The sequence below is a fragment of the Fulmarus glacialis genome, unplaced genomic scaffold (genome assembly GCF_000690835.1).
Source record: "Fulmarus glacialis isolate BGI_N327 unplaced genomic scaffold, ASM69083v1 scaffold18865, whole genome shotgun sequence".
NCBI lineage: Eukaryota > Metazoa > Chordata > Aves > Procellariiformes > Procellariidae > Fulmarus > Fulmarus glacialis.
Genome location: NW_009215132.1, coordinates 8,895 through 30,791, shown reverse-complemented (window position 1 = coordinate 30,791; position 21,897 = coordinate 8,895). Strand labels below are relative to the sequence as shown.

Below are 21,897 nucleotides of genomic sequence, written 5' to 3'. Positions count from 1 at the left end.
TGATTCTATGATTTTATGATTCTATGAAAGCCCAAGCTTTGATTTCAACTTTTGTTTTTTAATGTAGTTGTTCTAAGCATTCTGAGCCTGGCCCTCAAAGGATTTAAAAGATCTGAATGTAAAACAGACCAGAAGAGCGGGGTGTTCGTTTTTGATGCTGATTATTTGGTGGTGATGATGAAGTTTTTCTCTGCTGTGGAATTTTATTTCAGAAAAAGGAGAAGAGAAAATGTAATCTAATTGATTGGGGGGGGGGTGTCACTTTTTAAAAAATATCAATTGGAGTAAAAAAAAACATCTTTGAGATCACAGGTTCTTCGTTAGTTTTTTTTCAGTATCCTTGCAAGCAGGGTAGCACTAAATACTAGACTTCAATTAATTTCAAAATCTTTGTTCCAGCAACAGAAATGTTGCATTACAGACTCACCCTAATCTTTCACCAAACAAATAGCAAAAATAATTCCAGTCAAAGTAAATGTTATCTTGGTTCCAGTTTCTAATTTGGGGAAAGCTGAGGATCTTATGATTATTTTTGGTTTGGTTTGGTTTTTGGTTTTGTTTTGTTTGTACTTGAGGCAGAATAATTTTTCCAATGTTGTTATATAGGCTGTTATAGTGGCATAGTTGATCTGTATGGAGGGAGGAAGAAAAAAGGTACTTTTGTATAGGCCAGATTTACAGTGCTATAACAGTTGTGTCTGTGTTAACAGTCAGGATAGTGGCTCTGTCCTTTTGTTTCCATTTTGTTTTTAAATTGGAAGTAGCTCTATCAGCATGAAATAGTACTTGTGAATCCTTGTTTTATTTGACGGGCTGTTGTCCAGCTATAGGTTCGCATTGGGATAGCATGAGATCGAATGATTTCAGTATCAAATTTCTTAAGATACTTTTGTTCCTTAAATTCCAATAAAATCTGCTTTAATTCCATTGTAACCTGTGATCATTCAGTAGATGATAATTACGTTTAATTATCTAATAAGAGATTAAAAATAGAATTAACTCACAAAGGAGGTAACATTTCTAGACACTGGCATTGTCAGCTAAATCATAGGGCCTGTTTTTTTTTAATAGATGTTGATTGTGTTATTTTTGACTCTTCTTTCAAATGTGATGGAGGACGTGGTTGAAGAAATCGTGTTTGTTGTTAAATACCCATTTAAAATTTTTTTTTAAAACCTGGAAAGACAGGTCCTATAGCAAATTGTTTAGAAGTAAGATTTTATCATGTAATTCCAAAAAGAGAAAGTGAAGGATGTTTATTTGGGTAAGTATATTGAGTTGGAAAGCAAACAGTGGTATGTATCACTCTAGATAACAATTCTTCATTTATTTTAGAAAAGCCTTTTACAAGCTCTGAATTCATTCACTGTCTTACAGGAGGTTTACAAACCCCAGAGAAAATATAAACGTCAGAAGGGAGCTGAAGAACTCCTAGATGAAGAATCAAAGGTTCATGCTACGCTTCTGGAATATGGCAGGTGAAAGGCTTCATTTAATTGTCTGTGGGTTTTGTATTGTGTGTATTTAGAATCATTCCGTATAAAATTTGGGTTGTGAGGTTTTTCTACTACTTGAGAATCAAACTGTTCAAGATTTACTCCTGTTTGGTTTCAGATTTTGTTTGCTTACCCTGTAAATTCTCTGGGGACTGGACAGTCCTCTCGTGTAAACAATGTTTTGTTCAATGGGAGCCCAAGTTCTGGCTTTGTGCTGCTGGTAGGGTATGTTTATTTAACGTACCTGTTCTTGGCTTCATAAAAATCGCTTAAATTCATGATGCTTCTAGGTAGCGTCTGTCAATCAATATTGCTTCTTTGCAAGCAATCCCCGGAAAGTGGGGGGAAAAAGGAGCTGAAGTTGTTATTGCTTCTTTTTGTGGTTCTAATGTGGTTGCTACATCAGGAGGCTGAATCGTGGTTTAGTGCTTTGTCTTCTTACTTTCTGCAAACTTCCATATAGAGATGAAGTTACCAAGGTTTGCAGTTTTCCATTACCTTTGGAAGTCCCTCTGGTTTACTGAGAGCTCTCCAAACACACAAAAATAACGTTACAGAGTTTCTGTTTCTAGTTTCTCTTTCCAATTTTCTTTTCACAGTTTAGTGATATGGACACTGTCTGAGCTCTTAACACTTAATAAGTGCAAATGACATTTGAATTCATTTTTGTATCTTCTGTGGTGGATTCTCCCCCAAAGACATAGTTTGTTTGGGGTTTTTTTTTTGTCTCATTGTTTTGAGTACTTTCCTTTTACCCCTTTTGTGCATTTGTCTTGACACACAGTTGAAATCAGCAAGTGTCCTGGCTGCAGATTGCTTATAATCTTCCCCTCTCATTCATGGAGGTATTTAGTGAGGGCAGCACGGACAAATTAACATTTTTCAGCTTATTTTCTATTAAAGTGGGATGAAATCCTCTGTGTTCCTAATGGAATTAAACTATTGGATGACAGGGGGTGTCCTGTTACTCAGCAGAGCTCTTCTGATGTTGCATAAATTTTATATACAAATGGTTAACTGTAGAACTTTTCCCCTCCTTCCACCACCAGTGGAGTTCAGTGCAGTAAAGCTCTGAAGTATAGCAAGCTGATTTAAAAGCCTAAGATGACTGGCTGCTCTAAAGAGCTTAATTCGTTCAAAACACAGTGAGCTACAAGGAAATACATTAATATATGTATGTCTATACATGTTAAACAGCTAATTTTATTAAACAGTTAGCATTCACAAATTCTGTGGGCTATAGTCTTGAATGAGTCTTGCTATTTTTCTAACACTAGTAAGGAGTTAGGCTTGATTTACCTCATCCATTTTAGAGTCCAGTTCCTCCCTCCCCAATGAAAATTGAATTTGCAAGTTGGTGACAGTGTCAGGGATTATTCTACTTGGCATGTGGATTTCTTCCCTGACTCTTCAGGGGGAGACATGCATGCCGAAATCTTTGGATTTAGATCAGGTCGTTGATACCTCATCAGTGCTCACAATGGGAATCCACAGAGCTGGTATGGAGAAATGAAGTGGTGTACTCCTATCCTGTCTATTTACAGTTTCTTGTATTGTTTCAGTGTCATTACTACATATTGATGTCAATAGACATCTCCTAATAAATAAAAAAGAGTATAAAATAGTTTATGCCGTTTAAGGGAATTTTTGTGTATGATTTTTCTAGAGTAATTTTAGTTTTTAAAAAAGCAAAAAGGCAAAACTGGAAATCAGTATATAGCTTGAAAATTGAAATAAATAGAAGATGTTTTTCATAGATCCTCACAACTTGTTTTAGCTTTAGGTACTGTGGAACAGTTGAGACCTAGGTAAAGCTCATTTCTGCTGGAAAAACAGATAAATCTTTAATATAAAAAACAGTGCAAATGGATGATGGAAAAAAGTATAGAGAGAGGAAATAAGAACAGAAAAGTAGGAAGCGTTGAAGATATAAGGGAACTGCTCTTCTGTTGTATAGTGTGCATCAGTACATAGATATGAGGAGTGCTTTGGGACTAAGGAAGATGACCAAGAACTTGTGAATTTTGGGAAGGAAAATACCTCTTCAAGATAGTATTTGTTGAGATGATCTTGATGACATTGCAGAGTCCTAGCAGAAGAACAAATGGAGAAAAGGTATTTGGTGTTTGAAGGGCATGGCGCGTGACGGAAGACTTGCTGGGTTATTTACATCGGTGATATGAATGAAGGACAGTACTTACTAGAAGACAAATACTGTTAGTTATTTGGTGTGAAAAGCTTAACATGAATTGAATGGAAATGGGAGAAAATTAGGATAGTTGCAAGATTTGAATGTGTTTTGGTAATGCTTTTATAATGAATTCTCAAAGCATAAAACTCTTGATCAGGAAAATATTTCTGATATAGTGCAAAAATAAAGAACATCTGAGAAAATGACAGTAGTAAGCCACACAAATATCTGGTTCGTGTGTTTTGGTAGACAAAGAAGCTCTTAAGAAGGATGATAGTATGTCTGCTGTGAACCTAGTAATAAAATAACAAAAGAGTACAAGGACGCAGAGATACATACAGAAATCTGTGGGGGCAGTAGGAATTACTGTCCATTCTTCAACAATGTTAGGGGAACTAGAACACTGAAAAAGGCAAATTTTTGGTAGATTTAGGAGTAGTTGAATGTTTTCGGAATTCAAATAGTTAAAGTGACCCTTTCATTCTTCTACTGCATGTAGATGACAGTTGTAGAAAATCGTGAGTAGAGGATTTTTTTTTCCTCCTAAATGCCCCTTGGTTATCATAGAAATGGCTCCTTTCAGAGCACACTAATCATAAAAGTTATTTTCTCAGTCCAACAAATAATATAAGGTCTTGCAAATTGTTTTTTGATCCTGTGGCCTCCAGCTTAAAGGTTATCACAAATGAGCTTGAATGTGGCAGACCAGAGTCTAGCTTGAGAGTGGAGAGATGCCAGGGAGCATCTTTCCACACAATTGCATAGTCTGTTTCAACTAAGGGCTTTCATTGCCAAATCTTTGCATATTATCAGTCAGTTTTCAGCAAAATACAAAGTCAGTTCCTATAACAGATGTGAAATGTTAAGCCTGGGAGGCATTTGGGTTCTCTGTTGATATAACTGATGTTTAAGTTTTTGTTAGTGTTGTTCTGATGCAGTTCATTACTTGGATGCAATTATCTGTGTGAAAATAAAATTGTGCTCCTACAAAAAGCGAGAACAGATATACGATAATGGCAATACTAATGACAAATGCTTTTATACTAATACAACTTTATGCATATTTTGTGGGAGGGTAGTGTTCTGTCACATTCTTCGTACTGCTAAGCTTTAAAACGCAGAGAGAACTTAATGTTGGGGAATTCTTGAAAACTTGGTGTTACGCTGTAATAAAATATGACTGAATTTACCTCTTAAGTATGAGTGAATAAATGGAGAACTGTGACAATTGATACTGCTGCTGAGGATCACTTAACTTTTAGCCATAAAAAGCTTGTTAATAGTCCTGCTTCTGCAGTAGTTAAGGAATTAAGCAGTTGTAGCTGTAAGTTAGTCACTTCTTCTCGTATCTCTGTACGTGCTGGGTTTAGTGCTTTGTAATACTGAAGATGATTGCTTACTCATATCTAAAATTTTTCTACCTGTTTTTTCTTAAAGATAATATTTCCAAACTAACTCAAATGTCAATTTTTCCTCTCCCTCAAAAAAACAGAGGTAAAAAAGTTTGATTGAGTATATATTTAAAGCTTTGAACGCTGTGCTTCAGAAAGAAGTTAAAGATTCATCAAAGTGCACAAGCATGAATGTTTTTTTGGGAGTAGAGATTGCACTGACAACTTCCTGAGGCCTTTCCAGAATTCGGAAGTATATAGCTAATGGATGAGGATTAACTTCCAAGTGGAAAGAGAGCATTGCTTTTTCCTTTCATGAGCTTTACGTGACCATATTCTATGAACAGTCTAGATTTGCAAATCATAATGGAAGGAGTAGATGGAGCTGAAATTATTCTGTGAATATGCTGCAGTACCTGCTTATTTAGTTTATTCGAAGCATTCCAAAACTAACCTGACCCTGGCTGCTGGTTTTGTAAAACGATTCACTTTTTAGTGCATTTCTTATCTTGAAAACTGATAGAAACTTAATTTATTTGTGGAAGTTGTAAACAACAAGGTATTTCTTTCATGTTGCTATTTTTCTTTTAGGAGATACGGATTTAGCAGACAAGCAGGGAAAACAGAACAGGTAAAAATGTACTAATTTTAAATATTCATATTGTGGGAAGAATTGCATTGTTTTTGTTGGAGTGTTGGTTACTGTAAGATCTTGAAGGAATACAACAGAATAAACAGCTATAGCTTCTATTATTACCACCTTTTAAAAATGGCTAGTTGGAATTAAAAGTCTGCATGCCATGAAAAAGCTGCAGTTGATTACTATCTCCTTTTTTAAAGCGTTTCCTTCATCTGTACTCAAAGATCACATTTTGCAAGCGTTTTTCGCTTAGAAGAAAGGGGGGTTGGGTGTTTCGTTTGTTTTGTTTTCTTTTTTTAATGTGAGGTAATTAACATATCCTGTTTAATGAATATCTTTTAACTAAGTGTTCCATAATGTGATCATTAAGAAGTTTTTTTCCTTTTCTTTTTAAAGAACCATTCAGCTTGGTAAGAAATCTTGTAGGTATTTATTACATAACAGGTTATTTAATGTGATAGAGAAACATGATACCGTGCCATAAATAACTCATAGTGTCTCTTGAAAAGTAGCATCCTTGCTGTGCTTTTGATGATTATGGAATCATAAAATGTCCTTGTCAGAGTATTCAGTTTTATTATTTCAGTGCAGGTATTACTTTGGCTACAAGCTTTTATTACAGACAGAGATAATGAAGAAGTGCATTAAGCATGTCATGGACCCAGCGATACACTGAGTACATTAAGGTTGCCCTTCTTCATTATCTCAATATTTCGCATACAAATTTAGCATTTAAATTTTATAAATGGAGATGTTTCCAAATCTAGGCGTACCTCTTTTTCCCCTCAAAGTAACTGTCAGGCTACAGTTATGTTTATAATAAAGTTCATTTTGTTTCTTCAGAAATTTTACTGACTTTGGAATATTATATATTAGAAGGTCATCATGTTTGTTGTGTGAATTGAGTCACCAGTAAGGCAGAAATGGAAGATTAAATAGTCAGGTTAGTGGTGCAACAGAGTGACCTAGAAATTTAGTCTGTCTGTCACCAGTTCTCATTATTTTAGTGGTATGAATTCTTCTGACTGAACTAGGCAATTTTACACTTTCTTATGTTGTATGTTTGTTATACCAATATTAATTTATATTAAGTTATAAAAAATGATTTATCTGGAAAAAAAAAAAAAATTCAGCTTTCTCCTACGTAGCAGACATCATATTCTCAGTTAGCCAGTTGTCTTGTGAGGTTGGTAGTTCTTAGAAGGTTGTGGAATAAGGGATCTGCGCCAGATATGTCCATAGCAAGCCAGAGACACCGTCTTGAACAGCTGGAATATTTATGAAGTCAGTGAGGGTTACACCTCAGTTAGCATCAATTGGAGTGTGAGGATGTTCCAGTAGCTAATATGTATTCATAAAAACAGAACAGCTATATTCCAGTTTGCTCCTTGCTGTCTTTCTTAATACTTTAGATTACTGGAACTAGATACAATATTTTCTTAATTTTTATTTAAAAGGCTGAAGATAAAAAAATTGCGCTACCTCCAGGGCTTGCAGCAGCAGGAAAAGCTGAGCCTTGTGATGAAGATGACCTTCAGGCTGCTGAAGAGGTGTGCCATATACACAGTAGGCATGGATGTTACTAACTTGGGGGGAGGGCAGCAGTTATCACAGTCATTCTCTGCAAGAAGGAAAATTTCCATGCTTAGCTGAAGTGGGAGTTGCTTCCCGCAGGAGAATATGGAACCTGAAACTGATGCACAAAATTAAATGTTTGTTGATGTTTAATACCAAAAAATTCAACTTCTGTTTTGGAATCCAAGCGTTTTTAAGAGGTCAGTTTTCGGTTGATAATGAGAGCTGAATACTCTGAGTGAATCTGTACTGTTTATAAGGAATTTTCCTTTATATAACTTTAGCCACCTCTTCTTTAATTTTCATGGACTTACTGTCCCATTACATGCATTAAAAGACACGTGTTATATGATACTAATCGTATACATGTGTCCCTGTCACTGGGCAGAAATAAGTTAAATAATAAAAGATAAATTGTTATGTGTAATTCCTCATATTTTGCTCTAGCTTCGCATTAAAACTCTGATGACTGGAATGGCTGCAATGGCAACAGAAGAGGTAAGCAGCATTTAAAACTGATACAGCTTTGTTTAAATTATGGTTGGTTATGGCAATTATTCCTAAAATCGGGTTAATGGTGAGTCTGAAGTCTTGGAATGACTGTGTTTTAAATTTCGGGAGGGAGTGCAGGAAAAGATGGTTGAATTAGGAAGACGGTAATTTTTGAGGCTGGTGACTTAATCATTTGCCTTGAAATGATAAAAGCAATATAAGTGAGTGCCTCTTTCAGATGGTTTCTAAAAGGAGAATTTCAGGGGAAAGACATCACGGTGCAGCTACCCAAGATGCAGTATGATCTTACTTTATTCATCTTGTGAAGATATCCAGAGGAGTAATTATTTTACTGGGGAGAGTGGAGGAAAATTTTCTGTGTTTCAAGGTGTTTTTCAAAGCACATAAACAACACCATTAGTGTAAGACACTGAAAATACTGGATATGTATCTTGTTTTCAAATTCTTAATTGGTTGCAGTCATGGATATAATGGAACTTTTAGGCTGCTGTAATTTTGAAAATTCTTACATTTTGATTTCCGGGTGAGAGGACTAGGAAGAAATTCAGTTGTTAAACATTGTTTCTGTTTATGCTGCAGTCACAGAAGAAAAGGTAGTAATTAGTCTAATCTCGAAGTTGATTGACATGCTTTCTACTGAAATCCACTGTAGAATTCAGTTCTACTTGAAGATTGCTTTTGTACACGCATCCAATTTGAAAGGTGCATTCTTTCACACATCTGTATTGTTATAGTTTGGCTCAAAATGTGGTCTAAAAGTGGGCTTTATTACTGCGCGTGCAAAATTCAGTATACAGAATACAATTCGAAGTAAGTTTTTGAAAATCTGAATTCAAATTACCACTGTTGTTTGCTAAAAGATTGTAAGTGAGAAATTTCTATCAGCAAAGGGTTTTTTTGGGGTAGAATGTTTCTTGGTCTTTTTTTATGATTAGAGATTTTTAGCCAGTGTAACATTTTTGTACATTTCTGTTAAAATTAGAGCTTGGGGAAATTGCCATGTAAAAAGCATAAGCAGTTCCAAAACTCCAAACGTTTTCTTGACACGGTTGCAGGGCAAGTTGACAGCAAGCACCGTTGGCCAGATTGTTGGACTCCAATCGGATGAGATCAAGCAAATAGTGTCAGAATACGCTGAAAAGGTAAGTGTGTTACCTGATTATGTTTTACCAAGTCATGTTTGATAACTTGTTAATTTAGGCCTTAAGCTTCCAACTTAATTGCCATGATTCTCTTGAAACAACACTGTTTCATACATGCTGTGGATAACAGCACAGTCAGGTTTCAGGGAAGTATTTTAATGAGATTTAAACATGCACAAGCTTTTGGTGTGACAGCACAGATTCCTGAATTGCATTCATGAGTAGTTTGGGTTTTAGCACTTGCTTAAATGTTTTCATGAATAAAGAAGGGCCTGGATTGATATCTATTCAAAGCAGAGGCCTAAACTCTTAAAATGTTCTGTGTTAAGCACAGAAATACAGTTCTGTGGGCCTGCCCAGAGAAAAATCTAGGCCTCCTCCACTCGGATTTTCAGACACTGGGATCTTGCTTGCGCTGGGCTCCAATTATCAGTCATGCCCTGGATCTCTCATCTGAATCTAGTATCATGAAAAACAAACCTCTTGCATTTAGAAGTCAAGGCAATTAACTGTATGGATTAGCTCCATTTATTGTGTTCAACTGTGATTGTTTTTACAGTAACGTGAAAAGAAAATCTGGCTCTTCAAGCAATTAATACGTACAATACATCACTGCCAGATGAGAGTTATAGGTCGCTCTTATTTGTCCAATAGTCTTCTCATATTTCTTCCTTTTTGTTGACACATATGAAGTATGGAGCTTTCCCATTTGGGAGATAAACCCTATAACTCAACAGAGTCTATAGCAAATTCCTGGCCTTTCTTTATTATAAAAGATTGGAAGAACAGAAGCCCAAGGGTCATATTTCAATGTTACATTCCTTCTGTTCTGAGAGAAGGCAGCAGGACCTTGACTATTATAGTAGAACAATGATTAATACTTTGGAAAGTAAGAACTGATTCAAGTCAAACCAAAAATATATTGCTTTTCAAATCTATTGGATGTGACAAAAAGAAAAAAAAATTTCTGTGTGTGCATGTATGCACCAGGAAAAGAGAATTAAGGATGTTATCAAACAGTTTATTGAAGCGTCAGCAATGTTTGGATATAGTCCTAATAGTTTCAACCCCTTGTAACTATACATAGTCTGAAGAACACAGCAGTGCTTATTTGTCTACCAGAGTCTTAATAGAATCCATAGGCCCAGTGAAGATGGCTGGCAAACAAAATTCTAGATCTGATGTTGCATGTGCCAGGACGTTTCTTACAAGATGGCATTTTTGCGGAAGATCAATGCGTACAGTTTTTTGCATTTGCCCCTCTTTTCTACTGCTGTGTTACCTTGGTGGGTGAACTGGAAGGAAGTTCTTTCCAAAAAATCCTGACAGAAAGTTATTAACGTGGCTTTTATCTGTCTATTCATCACCAGCTTTCTAAGGCCAATTATTCAAAGTAGCTTTGATTTACTGTGTTAGAAGGATTCTTCTGCTGAGAATTTACAAGTATAGTTATATATGATTAGTGGTTTTGCTAGGAATAGAATAGGAGGAAAAGCTTGTTCCCTGTAAAATGAGAGAATGACTAAAACTAGAGAAGTGCTGTTTCAAAGCTACTCCCTTCAAAAATGCCTGAAGGAGAATCCTCTTCAACAGTTTTAAATGCTGTTTGCAAGTTGCTTATAACTTGAGAAGTTGACTCAGAATATTTTTGGACTTCTAGAATCCTACATCAGAGATTACTATGCACCCTACACAGTCAGTTGAAGTAGAATACAATAAGCATTTCAGCCATTTAGAATGGTTAGGGGTTGTCGTTCAAGGAAGATATTAAATTGGATATTTTTATATGCAGTGATTTTTATCTTTGGGTTCCTGAGCCTCGGGAAAGTGTCAAGGAAAAATGACAGCAAATTACATTGAAATGACTGATAAAGATCTATGTGGAACTTGACTGAAACAGATTTGAACTGTTAAGGGGCTAGTTTTTTTTTTTCCCAGTGGGCTTCAGACAGTGGACTTCAAATTGAGATTCTAAACCTCTGAAGTCTATTTGCTAGTTGGAGATGGTTGAACATGAAGAGATGAACAAAATTATTTACTGCTGCAAAGTTTGTATTTTTGTACAGAGACTTTTTTTTTTAAGAATGTGAAGTTCTGCAATGATTGAATTTTCTTTAATTATTGGAAAGCACTAATGTGTGTGAGAGAATCTCATTACACAGAATAACATTAATGGCATGTATTTCCTTCCTCCATCCCATTTAAAACTTACATGTGAACAGTGGGAGGCAGGCTCTTAAAGTCTAGGATTAGCCATTTATTTTGGCTAGCAGTTTTTGAGCTGCCATAGATTAGTGATCCTCATGCATAATTAATACGGCGTTTTAACTTAATAAATTCTGTCATAGAAAGTGAGGCTGCTAACACTTCTTGTTTCACTTGTTTATTTGAATTGGCGAAATCTTTCTAGGGCAGTTGAGCAGTTGCGGGGAAGGGGGAAGAGTGCAGAAGTGAGTCTACACCTGTCAGTGCTGGGGATAATGTGTGTTAACAGAGAACATGAAGGATGTATCCACATATGCCTTTTCATCACGTGTAATTGAAGTTCTTGTTTTGAGATAGAGTAGCAAATTGATAATCTTAAACAGTCAGAGACCCTGGTGCTCAGATACAGCTTTCTTAAATTATGTTCAGAAGGCAACTGCAGTTTCAGTCTAGTAAGAGACCTGGTAACAACAATAGAGTCAAAAGCAAAGTAGCTTCTATAATTTGTGCTTTCTTCCTTCTATGCCGAAAGATGCATTTTTCTCCACAAATTGGAACCCAATTCCTCAGTAACTTCAAAGCTGTAGTATTGCTGCAGAGCAGATCCCTTAGCTCACTTTGACTGCACGAGGCTTAACCCTAGCTTTTTCATTTGCAGACCAGAAGGATTTTTCTGCAGAAGCCTCTGTATTACAGTGATGGTTTATTTCCCATTTTCAAAAAGCAAGCTTTAACAGTACACTTCTTGAGACATGACCTTTTCTTTATGCCAAAGCTGTACTGTATGGATTTTTACTATTTTTGCAAGATCAGTCTCAGACTGGTTTAGCTCATGTTTCTCTTGCATTTCCAGTTTTCTTGATTTGCATGTTATGCGTATTAGACAGGCTAGTTGTATGGTGAGAAGGATGGGGTCTTAGAATGCATGACATGATGAGGGAATGTGATTTGGCTAAATAATGAGAGGAATAAGTAAATCTGAGTGTGTATTTGTTGAATAGTTCAGTGTTACAGGTGTTGCTTAGAGGCATTTTTCCTTTTCTAACAAATGGAAAGAAAGTACGTGAACTGTTGGGTTAAGATGTCAGAATTGGTCTCTTCTTGCTGTGGATGTAAAAGTATAACAAATCATTAAGCTGCTCTTCAATATGAATAACATAGAAAATGGAGAAGAGAAAGATAGGTTTTTCCCTCTTATTTTCCTTTAAAATTAAGCTGTTAATGAAGACCTGCTTACCCATCTACCTAGAGTGGATACCAGGAGCAAATATGAGTGAGGAGTATTTCATACTTCTTGTAACATTTTTGCTGATTATACATTGTAGTGGTTGTCAACATTTAGTAATTATTCAAAAAGCACTTAGTCTTTGACAAACTCTGCAAATTAGCACCTGAAGTGAAAATTAACTGGTTTTCTAACGAAATATTGGAAAATGGATTAACTGGAAAAAGAAGTCTGAGTGCATGAGGCAAATTACCAAAACAGGTGGATGTAAGTATTAAAGTGAGGACTTTCAAAAGGTACAAATAATGTTTAGGCAAATAGTCACTTAGACATCTAGCTATCACTGATTTTTAATCATTCTTTTGTCTACTGCAAATATACGACTTTTATTATAAATGTTGCTCCTGGTAAAGAATGTTTCTGGCAGCTTTCCTTTCACAATTCAGAGAGAACAGGAGACTGGATCCAGATTGCTGTCTTCATTATGTATTTATGAGACACTTTATCGGCAATGCATGCTGGATTGAGTAGTTTTCAAAGACTGGTGTCCATAGTACACATGCACGCACAAAAAAATGCTTAGAGCGGTAACTGTATCTACCACACTGAGTATGTCATTGTCATTCAGCATAAAGATGCATCCAAGCCATTTCAGAATCTAAATACGCAGTTGTTCCAGGCTTTTGAAAGTTCTGGATCTACTTATTGGGGTATGGAGCATCTCTGATTCAACAAGTTCAGTAAATACCACTGCTTAAGGTGTTTTTTAGCATGTTTGTATTTTTTCCATTTAAGAACTCTACCAGCTTTAACTGTAATGCTGATGCAAAAATTATTTCTTTCTTGTAGTATACTTAGTATTTTCCACCCATCCCAGGGCACCTGACTTTATTTTTGGCTTACTTTACCTGTTACCTTTGGGATATAATCAGTTGTTCAGCTGCTTCCTTACCCTGATGCGAGATAAATAGGGAAGTCTTTCTTTCTGTTGGATAGTGGGACACAGTTCTTGATAAGGAATATCAGAGGTGTGTCCCATTTTGGCATTTCCTGAGCTACTGAAGAAGCAAAAAATAATGGCGTGGGGTCCAACAGGCTCTTGTTACTGTTTATTTTAGCAATCTGAGCTTTCCGCTGAGGAGCGACCAGAAAGGCTTGGAGCTGCCCAACAACATAGAAGGAAGGTGGCATCTCTGAATAAGCAGATTTTGCAAAAAACCAAACTCCTGGAAGAGGTAAGTATTGTGTGTGTAATAAAGAAGAAAACATTGATAAATGTGGTTGACCACAAAGTTTTTGCCATCCAGAAAAGATTTGCGAGCTATCTTCTGTACCAGCAATTTGTCATTCTGAACATTCATTTCAGCATCTCTGAATGTCTTGCTTGCACATTTATTACTAAGACAATATGGCTGGTTTTGTATTAAAAAATTGTATAGCCTTGTCTGTGAGGAGGGGGCTGGATAATCAAAACATGCTTTCCCTTTTTTTTGCATACCTCTCTTGGAGAAAAACAGAGAGAGTATCTCCATTTCACTTGTTAGCTATAGTGTTGAATGGGCTCTTTTCACAGTTTCAAGAAACAATTTAGGAAGTTACTCTAAAATAGGCTGCAAATGACTTTTTATCACTTCCTGCCCTTTATATGAGCCAGCTTGTCTCGCTGACTAAGGTGGGTTTTTTGCTTGCTTGCTTGTTTGTTTGGGGGTGTTTTTGCAGTCACTGCTTGGTTCACATCTTCACATTTGTTTTAGGCAGGAAAGGCTCTTGAATTTGTGACTGATGTTCTGTTCATATCTATAAGTAAGACCATTTCTGTATTTCAACCTACTTACGCTATTGCCATTTAAACCCAGAAAAGCGTAAGTGGAAAAGCTATGCCATTAATGAAATGCTGCTTTTAATTATGCATACTGATGTAATCAGCACCATGCCTTCTTTAGCTTGCAGAATCTGATGAAAACATATTGCATCAGTCAGTAATTGGAAGAGCTTGCCAAAAAAGAAATAGTACTTGAGGAAAAACTGTTGCCGATGACTTCTGTGGTTGATATTTTGTCAAGTACAGCACTGCTCCAGCAGCCTTCATTTGTTTTTTGTTTTGTTTTGCTCTGCTCTTGCCAGTAACATTTTAACGCCTTACATCTTAATTGGTTTTGCCTATTAAATGTTGGGGGCACAGGGGCTCTGGAAGGTGGGTGACTATATGGCACATTTTATGAGATAGTGATATGTTCAGTCTTACAAACAACAGAGGTGAAAGAATGGTAGCTTTGAAAACTTTACCTACTATGGTATAACTATGGGAGCACTAGATTTTAAACCTTCCTGCTCAGCTACTTAGTAGACCTGACTTTTTTTTGTATTTATTTATTTTTAAAATGAGAATAAAATAGTCTCTAACAGTGCAATGAAGTCTTTTATTTAAAGGATATTTAACCCTTCAAAACTTGTATCTCCTTTCAGTAAAACATATGCTGTTAACCATTTTTTGAAGTCTCTGACTAACATTCAAGTAATACTAAGTTTAAATAAAGCTATAGAAATAAGACTTATGCACAAAAAATTGGAAAGACTAATTGCCTATCCTGTTCTTTGTTTCTCTCTTCTTTTTTTCCAACTTTAATAAAAAGCTTTATGAAGAACCGGTGCAGGTTGTTCTTAATTTATTTTGCACAGAAAAAGACTTTCAAAGGGTAGAGTATGACAGTGTTTTAACTGGTAAATTTTAGAATGTATTTCCTTTGGAACATGCCAAACTAGTTTCGTTCTTCTTAAACTAATGCATTTCTGTTTTTGTTGCCCTCTGGCATGCTCCATCTGTTAAAAATTTTTCATAGTCAGAAATGCTACAATTATTATTTGCACTGTATGTTGAATGTAAACCATGTCTGTCACAATTCCTCTCCGTTCTAGAGTGAAATATTAGAAAGTATTGTGATATACTATAATTATGATATTATGATATACTGAAATTAAATATACTTTTTTTTTTAATTTGGGTTTGTATTCTTTTAACACTTTGGTAATATGAATGTTCCATGTCTGTTTATGTCAAACATAACTTTGGTGCCCTGTCAAGATGATGACTGTTAGTAAAAAGATATTGACAATACCTAGCATTTAAATGCAGGCTGAAGTGTCAGGCTTTCAAAATCATAATATGGGCTTACAGACAGTTAAATCCTGGGTGAATTCCCATGCTGGTTTGAGTTTCTTTCCTGAAGTAGAAACACAAATTACAGAATGAGATCTTTGGAATTTCATAAGGCGGGGGAAAGAAGAGGATGTTCAGTGTATCCTAAGGCATTTGCAGTACGTTTCTGTCACACTTTAACTCTTCTTTTAAACCACAAAGGCTATAAGACAAATACATATGAAGGGAGATACAGATGTGCTGCGTGTATATTGTAGAATGGAGACAGATGCAGGCTCTCTCAGTATCCGCTCTGAGCTAGTGGGTTGCAAACCTGTTCGAGATAAGAAGCTTTGTTGTCATGACTGGCAATGGTTTAACACTGCCTTATTATAAAAGGGGGCACGTTTGCTCAGGTTTAAGGATGGTCTAGTACAGTTCTACAGATTTTGAATGGATTTTGGTTGTGTCCCCCAGCTCACATCCGTCTGCAGTTTTTCTGCAGGCAGTATGTAGACATACTGGAGGCATGCTCAGTTTGAATGTATGTATGTACTAGAACACTGCACCACAGCCCCTGCATTGTGCGAACAGTTCATGTTCTTGGACGCAGTTAGCTCAAGCTTAATTTTCGGGAGGACAACCTAGGTACAATTGTGTAGTAAGAGTGGCATTAGGAAACTGCAACAGCTAGCTCCGGTTTCAGAAAATTAAGATGTGCACTAGCACAGTTCTCCAGCCATGCTGTTTCCTTGATCTTTCTGGCCTAGTTGAGCAGTAAGAGAGGCTGGTAAACGAGCTTGGCAGTTGTGGCTGGCTTTTGCAGCTATTCTGTGTTGTGCTGTTACGATCTGGAAATCAGAAAAGATCTGCCAATGTCTGTATGCAGTCTCAATGACTGAAATGTTCAAAAGCATTTTTTCTGTAGCAGATAGCTCTTATGTTCTGGAGATTTGTAGCATAGTGTGGCTACTGAATTAATAATACAGAATATGCCTGTAACTAGATAGATGTTGAGTGGATTACATTTTCAGGCCTGGTGCAAGTAATGTCCTTTATCAGTTTCCCTGGCATATGAATGAATATATTTGCTTGCTTTTCAAAACTGCTGAGAAGAAGAAAGCAGTTTAGAGTGGGGAGGAAACATAGTTGTAAACCACACAAAATTGGTACAGTTCTTACTTCCTTACAGATCTGCTTTTAACTGCCAAACAAACTTCATAATCCACAGGAAAACTCAAGTATTTTCTAAATCAGTTATCATTCTATTTGCCATTTTAACATACAGATGTGCTGTGTGAAGGCCCTTTAATTCTGTGTTGCTTATTTCCAACACATAACAGTCTCAGTGCTATGTTTTTATATGGGAAAAAACTACTGACAGCTATAAGCCAAATATAATCCTTTTATCACTTTAGTAAAGTAAAAATTTCCTGGCTGAATTTTTTTTATCACTTGCCAAAGACAGCTTTTGAAATCAGTGACAGTCAAGATCCCCCTTTTAGAAAATGTGAAGTTCAATACTGCAGTAAGTTTCAGCAAGAGCCCTCATAACAAATAGTTCTTTAATCTTTATGTCAGTTTTCTGAGATGCGGATTGTAGGCTTGCATTTTTTCCCCCCCCCCACTAGTTAGAATTCAGTCTATTGGTGAATTATTGGTGAAAAATATGAAAAACAATGAAAAAGCTTTCTTTTTATAAATTCGGCTGTGGAAAGGGATGAGTGGAGTGTTGAGTCACAGCTCCGTGTTGTGAACAGCAAACTAAACCAGCATGAAAAGAAGTGGAACAGAAAGCCAAACGTGCATTTCTTTGTTTGCAACACTTCTGCTCCACTTTTGTAACCCATTTTTGTTGGTACTATTTGCAATGTAATCTTAAATCATAAGGACTTTAAAGAAGGATGTTCTTCTAAAATTAGCCTCTGTAAATTATTTGACAAGTGAAATATCCAGTGGCGTTTTGCTAACTGCCTTCTTATTAGACTTTCTATAGTTACACAAAAGAAAATCATAATCCAGCTTGCTTATTTGGTAATGGACATGTCTATGGTATAGTGCCATGGCGTTTTTATGCAAGTCTTGAATCACCCTAACTTATTTGGAGAACTACGACATGGGACTCTCTTCTTAGCCTGGTGTGAAACTGGGCCCGTATAACCAGGCTAAATAACTTTGAGCAATTTAGCAGAGATTCTATCCAATAAGTTACCATTCTGTTGGCATCCATTTTGTAAAAGCTGCTGTTTATTCTGGGACCTAATACATCTAGAAGGTCGGTTGGAAAATGTTTGCAGTTATTAATTAAATATTCGATCAGAATTCTTGCAATCAAATGCTCTCAGAGTAGATGACAAGAAAAGACAGTGTTTGTGATGGTTGGCCTGTTGTTTAATAGACAACCATTATTAACAGCTCAAATACTGCTGTTCTCCATTACAGGTGCAATTAGCGTGAATGTAGAATCAAACTTTTTTCTTTCTCTTTCATAATAGTTGCAAGCTAAATGTGCTGATCTGCAGGCAAAATGTACCGAAGCAAAAAAGACGTTAACTGAGGTAATCTTCCTTTGTTTTTCTGTGCACTGATTCTAGCTGAATCATTTTTGAGAAGTTCTGTGTGTAGAAGGATGTATTAAATGGTGAAGGTGTTTGACAACTTACCTCACTGATCCCACGGTGTGGGAAAGCTGAGTACCATGAATCATTCTGTGTCTGGAAGTGTATTTCAATTTACTGTTAATTGCAACCCTTAGGTTAAGAGTTACAGTGAAAAGCTGGACAAGGAATTGGCAGCCTTAGAAACAATAGAATCCCAAGCAGATTCTAGGTAAGTTTCTTCCTTTGTGACCTTCTGAAAAAATGATGGTTTTAAAATGAACCATTCAGTGTTTCTTGCTTTGTCAACCTAAACAAATAACTAAAATTTAAAAATTAAATAATTCTCCAGCTTGCTTTCCAAAGACAGGAAAATATTACCATAGTATTCAGTCAGAATGAAAAATGTCAATCTGTAGTTGAAAATAATTGTAGGTGTTTAAAGCAGAACCACCCTAGACACATTTGACAAGTAGATGAGGCCTTCCTGATTTTTTTTTTTACATATTTGAAGCCTTCATCTCACACAAATTAAATAGGGGGCGCTCTCAAAACTTCCACAATAATAAGGTGAGAACATAGCAAAACCATCAAAATACTCAGTGTAATAGTACATTTTTATTTTGACCTTGGTGTATCAGTGGTGATATTTGGGTTTTTAATTTACAGAGATTTTATTGGAAATTTATATAGAACTAAGCTTGTTCTAATGTCTTTTAGTTCTCCATCTGTTTAAATTAGAAACTAAACGTCTAATGTGGTTTACTGGATCTTCAAATTTAGCATATTACAGAGTCTGCGAGCGCTGGTGGCCATGAATGAAAACCTAAAAAGCCAGGAGCAAGAGTTCAAAGCACATTGTAGGGTAAGTTTTAATTTCTTATATAAGGATTCATTTAAAACTTGTTAAATAAGCATTATATTTCTTCCTGATTTGTCGTTGTGTCGTGTGTCCCTGTTGTCGCCACCACCACCCCCAACCCCGCCCGGCCCCATTTACTGGTATTTCCGGGTTCATATTCAATATTGCCACCAGCTTGATTCGCGGCAGAATTATGGACAGTTGCCCAGTTGTGCAGTGTATCATATCTGCAACAAGGCTGATGACCAAGAAGGTTGGAACTGGATTAACCAGAAGGACTTGCCCCCTGCCCTGACGCAGGGAGATGTAAGGAAGGCTGCCAAGGCATCGGAATGAGTGTGGCCTTCGATGTTTTGTTGTGCCTGGAACTCTTTAATAAAGTGCAGTTCCTAGACATACAGTGCCAGATCAGCCTTGTACTGGTCACAGCTGTTACTGTTCTAGCTCCCATTACCATTCTGCTGAGAGCGACTTGGGGTGGGTTGACAGGGAGCACTAAAATGTAAGTTTGAGGTTGGGCTGTAGTTACCCACCTGTGCTCTTCACAACCTGAAATGGATTGTCTCTTCTTGGATAATGCAGCCAACAGTGACCGGAGGAGAGGTACGGTGCCAAAGAGGAGGGCTTCATGAAGGCCCTAGCTTTGGAGCAACTCTGACAAGACTGAGATGAAGCTATTGCAGTTTTCAGAGCATGTTTCAGTTTTACTGCTTAATTACTATGTTTTGCTGTCCTGTTTACTGCTGTGTTCATGGACTGCCTAGATTGGAGAGAATTGTTTTCATTCTCTTCTATTTAAACAATAGTGGATGGGATTCAATAGAATGAAAAGAACTAAAAAGAAATAGTGCCTTGAGGCATAGACTGAGCATAGGAGCTTCATTTTCCCATATATACTCCTTTGGAAAGCTCTAAAGGATTGTAGTGGAAACTACCTTGCAAGTAAATTTAGGTTTGTTCATTTTTACAAATGCCATATGTTGCAGTCCTGTGTCATGCTATTGTAATACTCCTTTGCTTCCTCAGTTTCATTTTCCATGTCACGCATTAGTTGTCTTAGATGAATCTAGTATATTTGCAAGTAAGAAATAAATTTGTTCCTCTGTTTGATAAAAGCAGACATTTTTATGTAATGAATAGTAATGGATGCCTTACCCTTAACCAGGGAATGCTGTTTCATCTTACAAATTTAAATATAAAGTGTGTGATCAGCTCCACAATTTTATTAGAGGTGTATGTTGTCAAGCTTCCTGCTCTCCCTTGTCAAGAGGATAGGTCTCAGTTAAAAGCAACACAAACTTTTTTTGTTTTAAAGGAAGAAATGGAGAGACTTCAACAAAATATTGAGAATTTGAAAGCTGAGGCAGTGGAAGACGGGGAGGAACAGGTAATAGCAAATGTCTTAAGTTTTTCTTTTCAGTTTGTGTTTTAAAATGTTGTTTTAGGTCCTTCTGACTTCTGGCATATTCTTGTAAGTGTTAAAGTATCTGTTGCAATCTCTGAAAAATTCTATTCTCCCCCACTGCTAAAGCCACAGTTCAGGCTAATAATCATAGAAATACAGTAGACTGAAAATAGCTCTAGTATTCTTCATTATTCTTGCAGAATCCACGGGGCTAACTCATAGATGCTTTTGTGCCTTTCACTTCTTTCTTTGTAGTACCAGAGAAAAATCTCTGGATGTTGTCTTAAGAGCAGTTCATACCTCTGACAAAAACAGGTCTTCCTCAGAAAGCATGTTTGTTTTGGTTGTTTTTTTCTTAGAAGTGGATTTATTTGAAGAATGAAAGCACAAGTTTTCAGTGGCTCAGTACATCCGCATGCCATGAGCAGCTGTCAGAAGTTAGGCTTTAACACAAGTGCATCCAGACTGATGGCAATGAATAATGAATGAACAGAAAAGGAAAAGCTTGAATTACTTTGTATTTTCAATGGGTAAACATTTGATACATTTATGCCTCTGAAATAAGGTAGATGACAGGGACCATGATACTGTGTTCTGAACACAGCATGAAAAAATTAAAATACAAACGTAGATCTTACATTTTTAAACAAGAAAAAATTATCTTAAAGTCCGCAATCCAGGAAATCTAGAATACATGTCAGGGTTTATGTTTTGTCCTGGGCCATGTTTACCCTTAACCTTGCCACTGAATCAAAGTATAAGCATTCAGACAAGGAGTACGGACTATCTTCCTATACATATCTTCATTTAAAGTATGACTGTTGTAAAGCAGTGGAAAAACTATTGACAAACCTTAAAAACTAAAACGTCAAAGGCTTAAAAGCTAGCAAAATGCACTTGTTTGCAGTAAAGATGGCAATTTTTTAATGCAGATTATGAATCTGTTAAAAAAAAAAAAACAAACCAGCAAATCGTGGTGTTACTGTGGGAGCCATTAAATGGAAGATAGACAAACACAGAAAACAAACCCAGTTTGCATATTTTTCCTACTGTAATACACAATTATTTGGGTTCTCAAATTCTAGGAGCCAAATAAGATTATAGAACAGCAGTACAAAACTGAGAAAGATAAACTTCAAAAGATTCGGCTGTTATTGGTGAGTAACTCTTTGTAAATTTACTTGTACAAAATTATTGATGTTTTTCTTACTTTGTAACTTCTAATACTTCTTTTTGTTGTTCTAAAAGTTTTTCTGTCACAAATCAATTACCAAAAAAATTGAGCCTTAGCCAATGCTTTTTTCTTTTAATTAATTATTCAGTAACAAAATATTGCGGGGGGGGGCTTCATCCATTTTAAGAAGAGAACAAGAAGAGGCTTTGTTTTCTCCCCTCCTAACTTTCTATTCAGGCACGAAGAAACAGAGAAATAGCCATTTTACAACGCAAGATTGATGAAGTACCCAGCCGAGCTGAGCTAACACAGTATCAGAAGAGATTTATTGAACTTTACAGTCAG

At 36.3% G+C, this 21,897-nt stretch overlaps 1 protein-coding gene across 1 annotated transcript in view; it reads left to right on the top strand.

The window, feature by feature from the left end:
* Positions 1–1,377: 1,377 nt before the first annotated feature.
* Positions 1,378–21,897, top strand: part of CCDC93 (coiled-coil domain containing 93) — a gene marked incomplete at both ends in the record, with an annotated part of 28,703 nt that continues 8,183 nt past the window's right edge. Inside the window, 12 exons of the mRNA XM_009578841.1 lie at positions 1,378–1,478; positions 5,670–5,709; positions 7,176–7,268; positions 7,741–7,791; positions 8,862–8,948; positions 13,497–13,613; positions 18,010–18,072; positions 18,270–18,343; positions 18,895–18,976; positions 20,289–20,360; positions 21,464–21,535; positions 21,790–21,896. Coding sequence (XP_009577136.1) covers positions 1,378–1,478; positions 5,670–5,709; positions 7,176–7,268; positions 7,741–7,791; positions 8,862–8,948; positions 13,497–13,613; positions 18,010–18,072; positions 18,270–18,343; positions 18,895–18,976; positions 20,289–20,360; positions 21,464–21,535; positions 21,790–21,896 — 959 coding nt within the window. The remainder of the gene's footprint in view (positions 1,479–5,669; positions 5,710–7,175; positions 7,269–7,740; positions 7,792–8,861; positions 8,949–13,496; positions 13,614–18,009; positions 18,073–18,269; positions 18,344–18,894; positions 18,977–20,288; positions 20,361–21,463; positions 21,536–21,789; position 21,897) is intronic.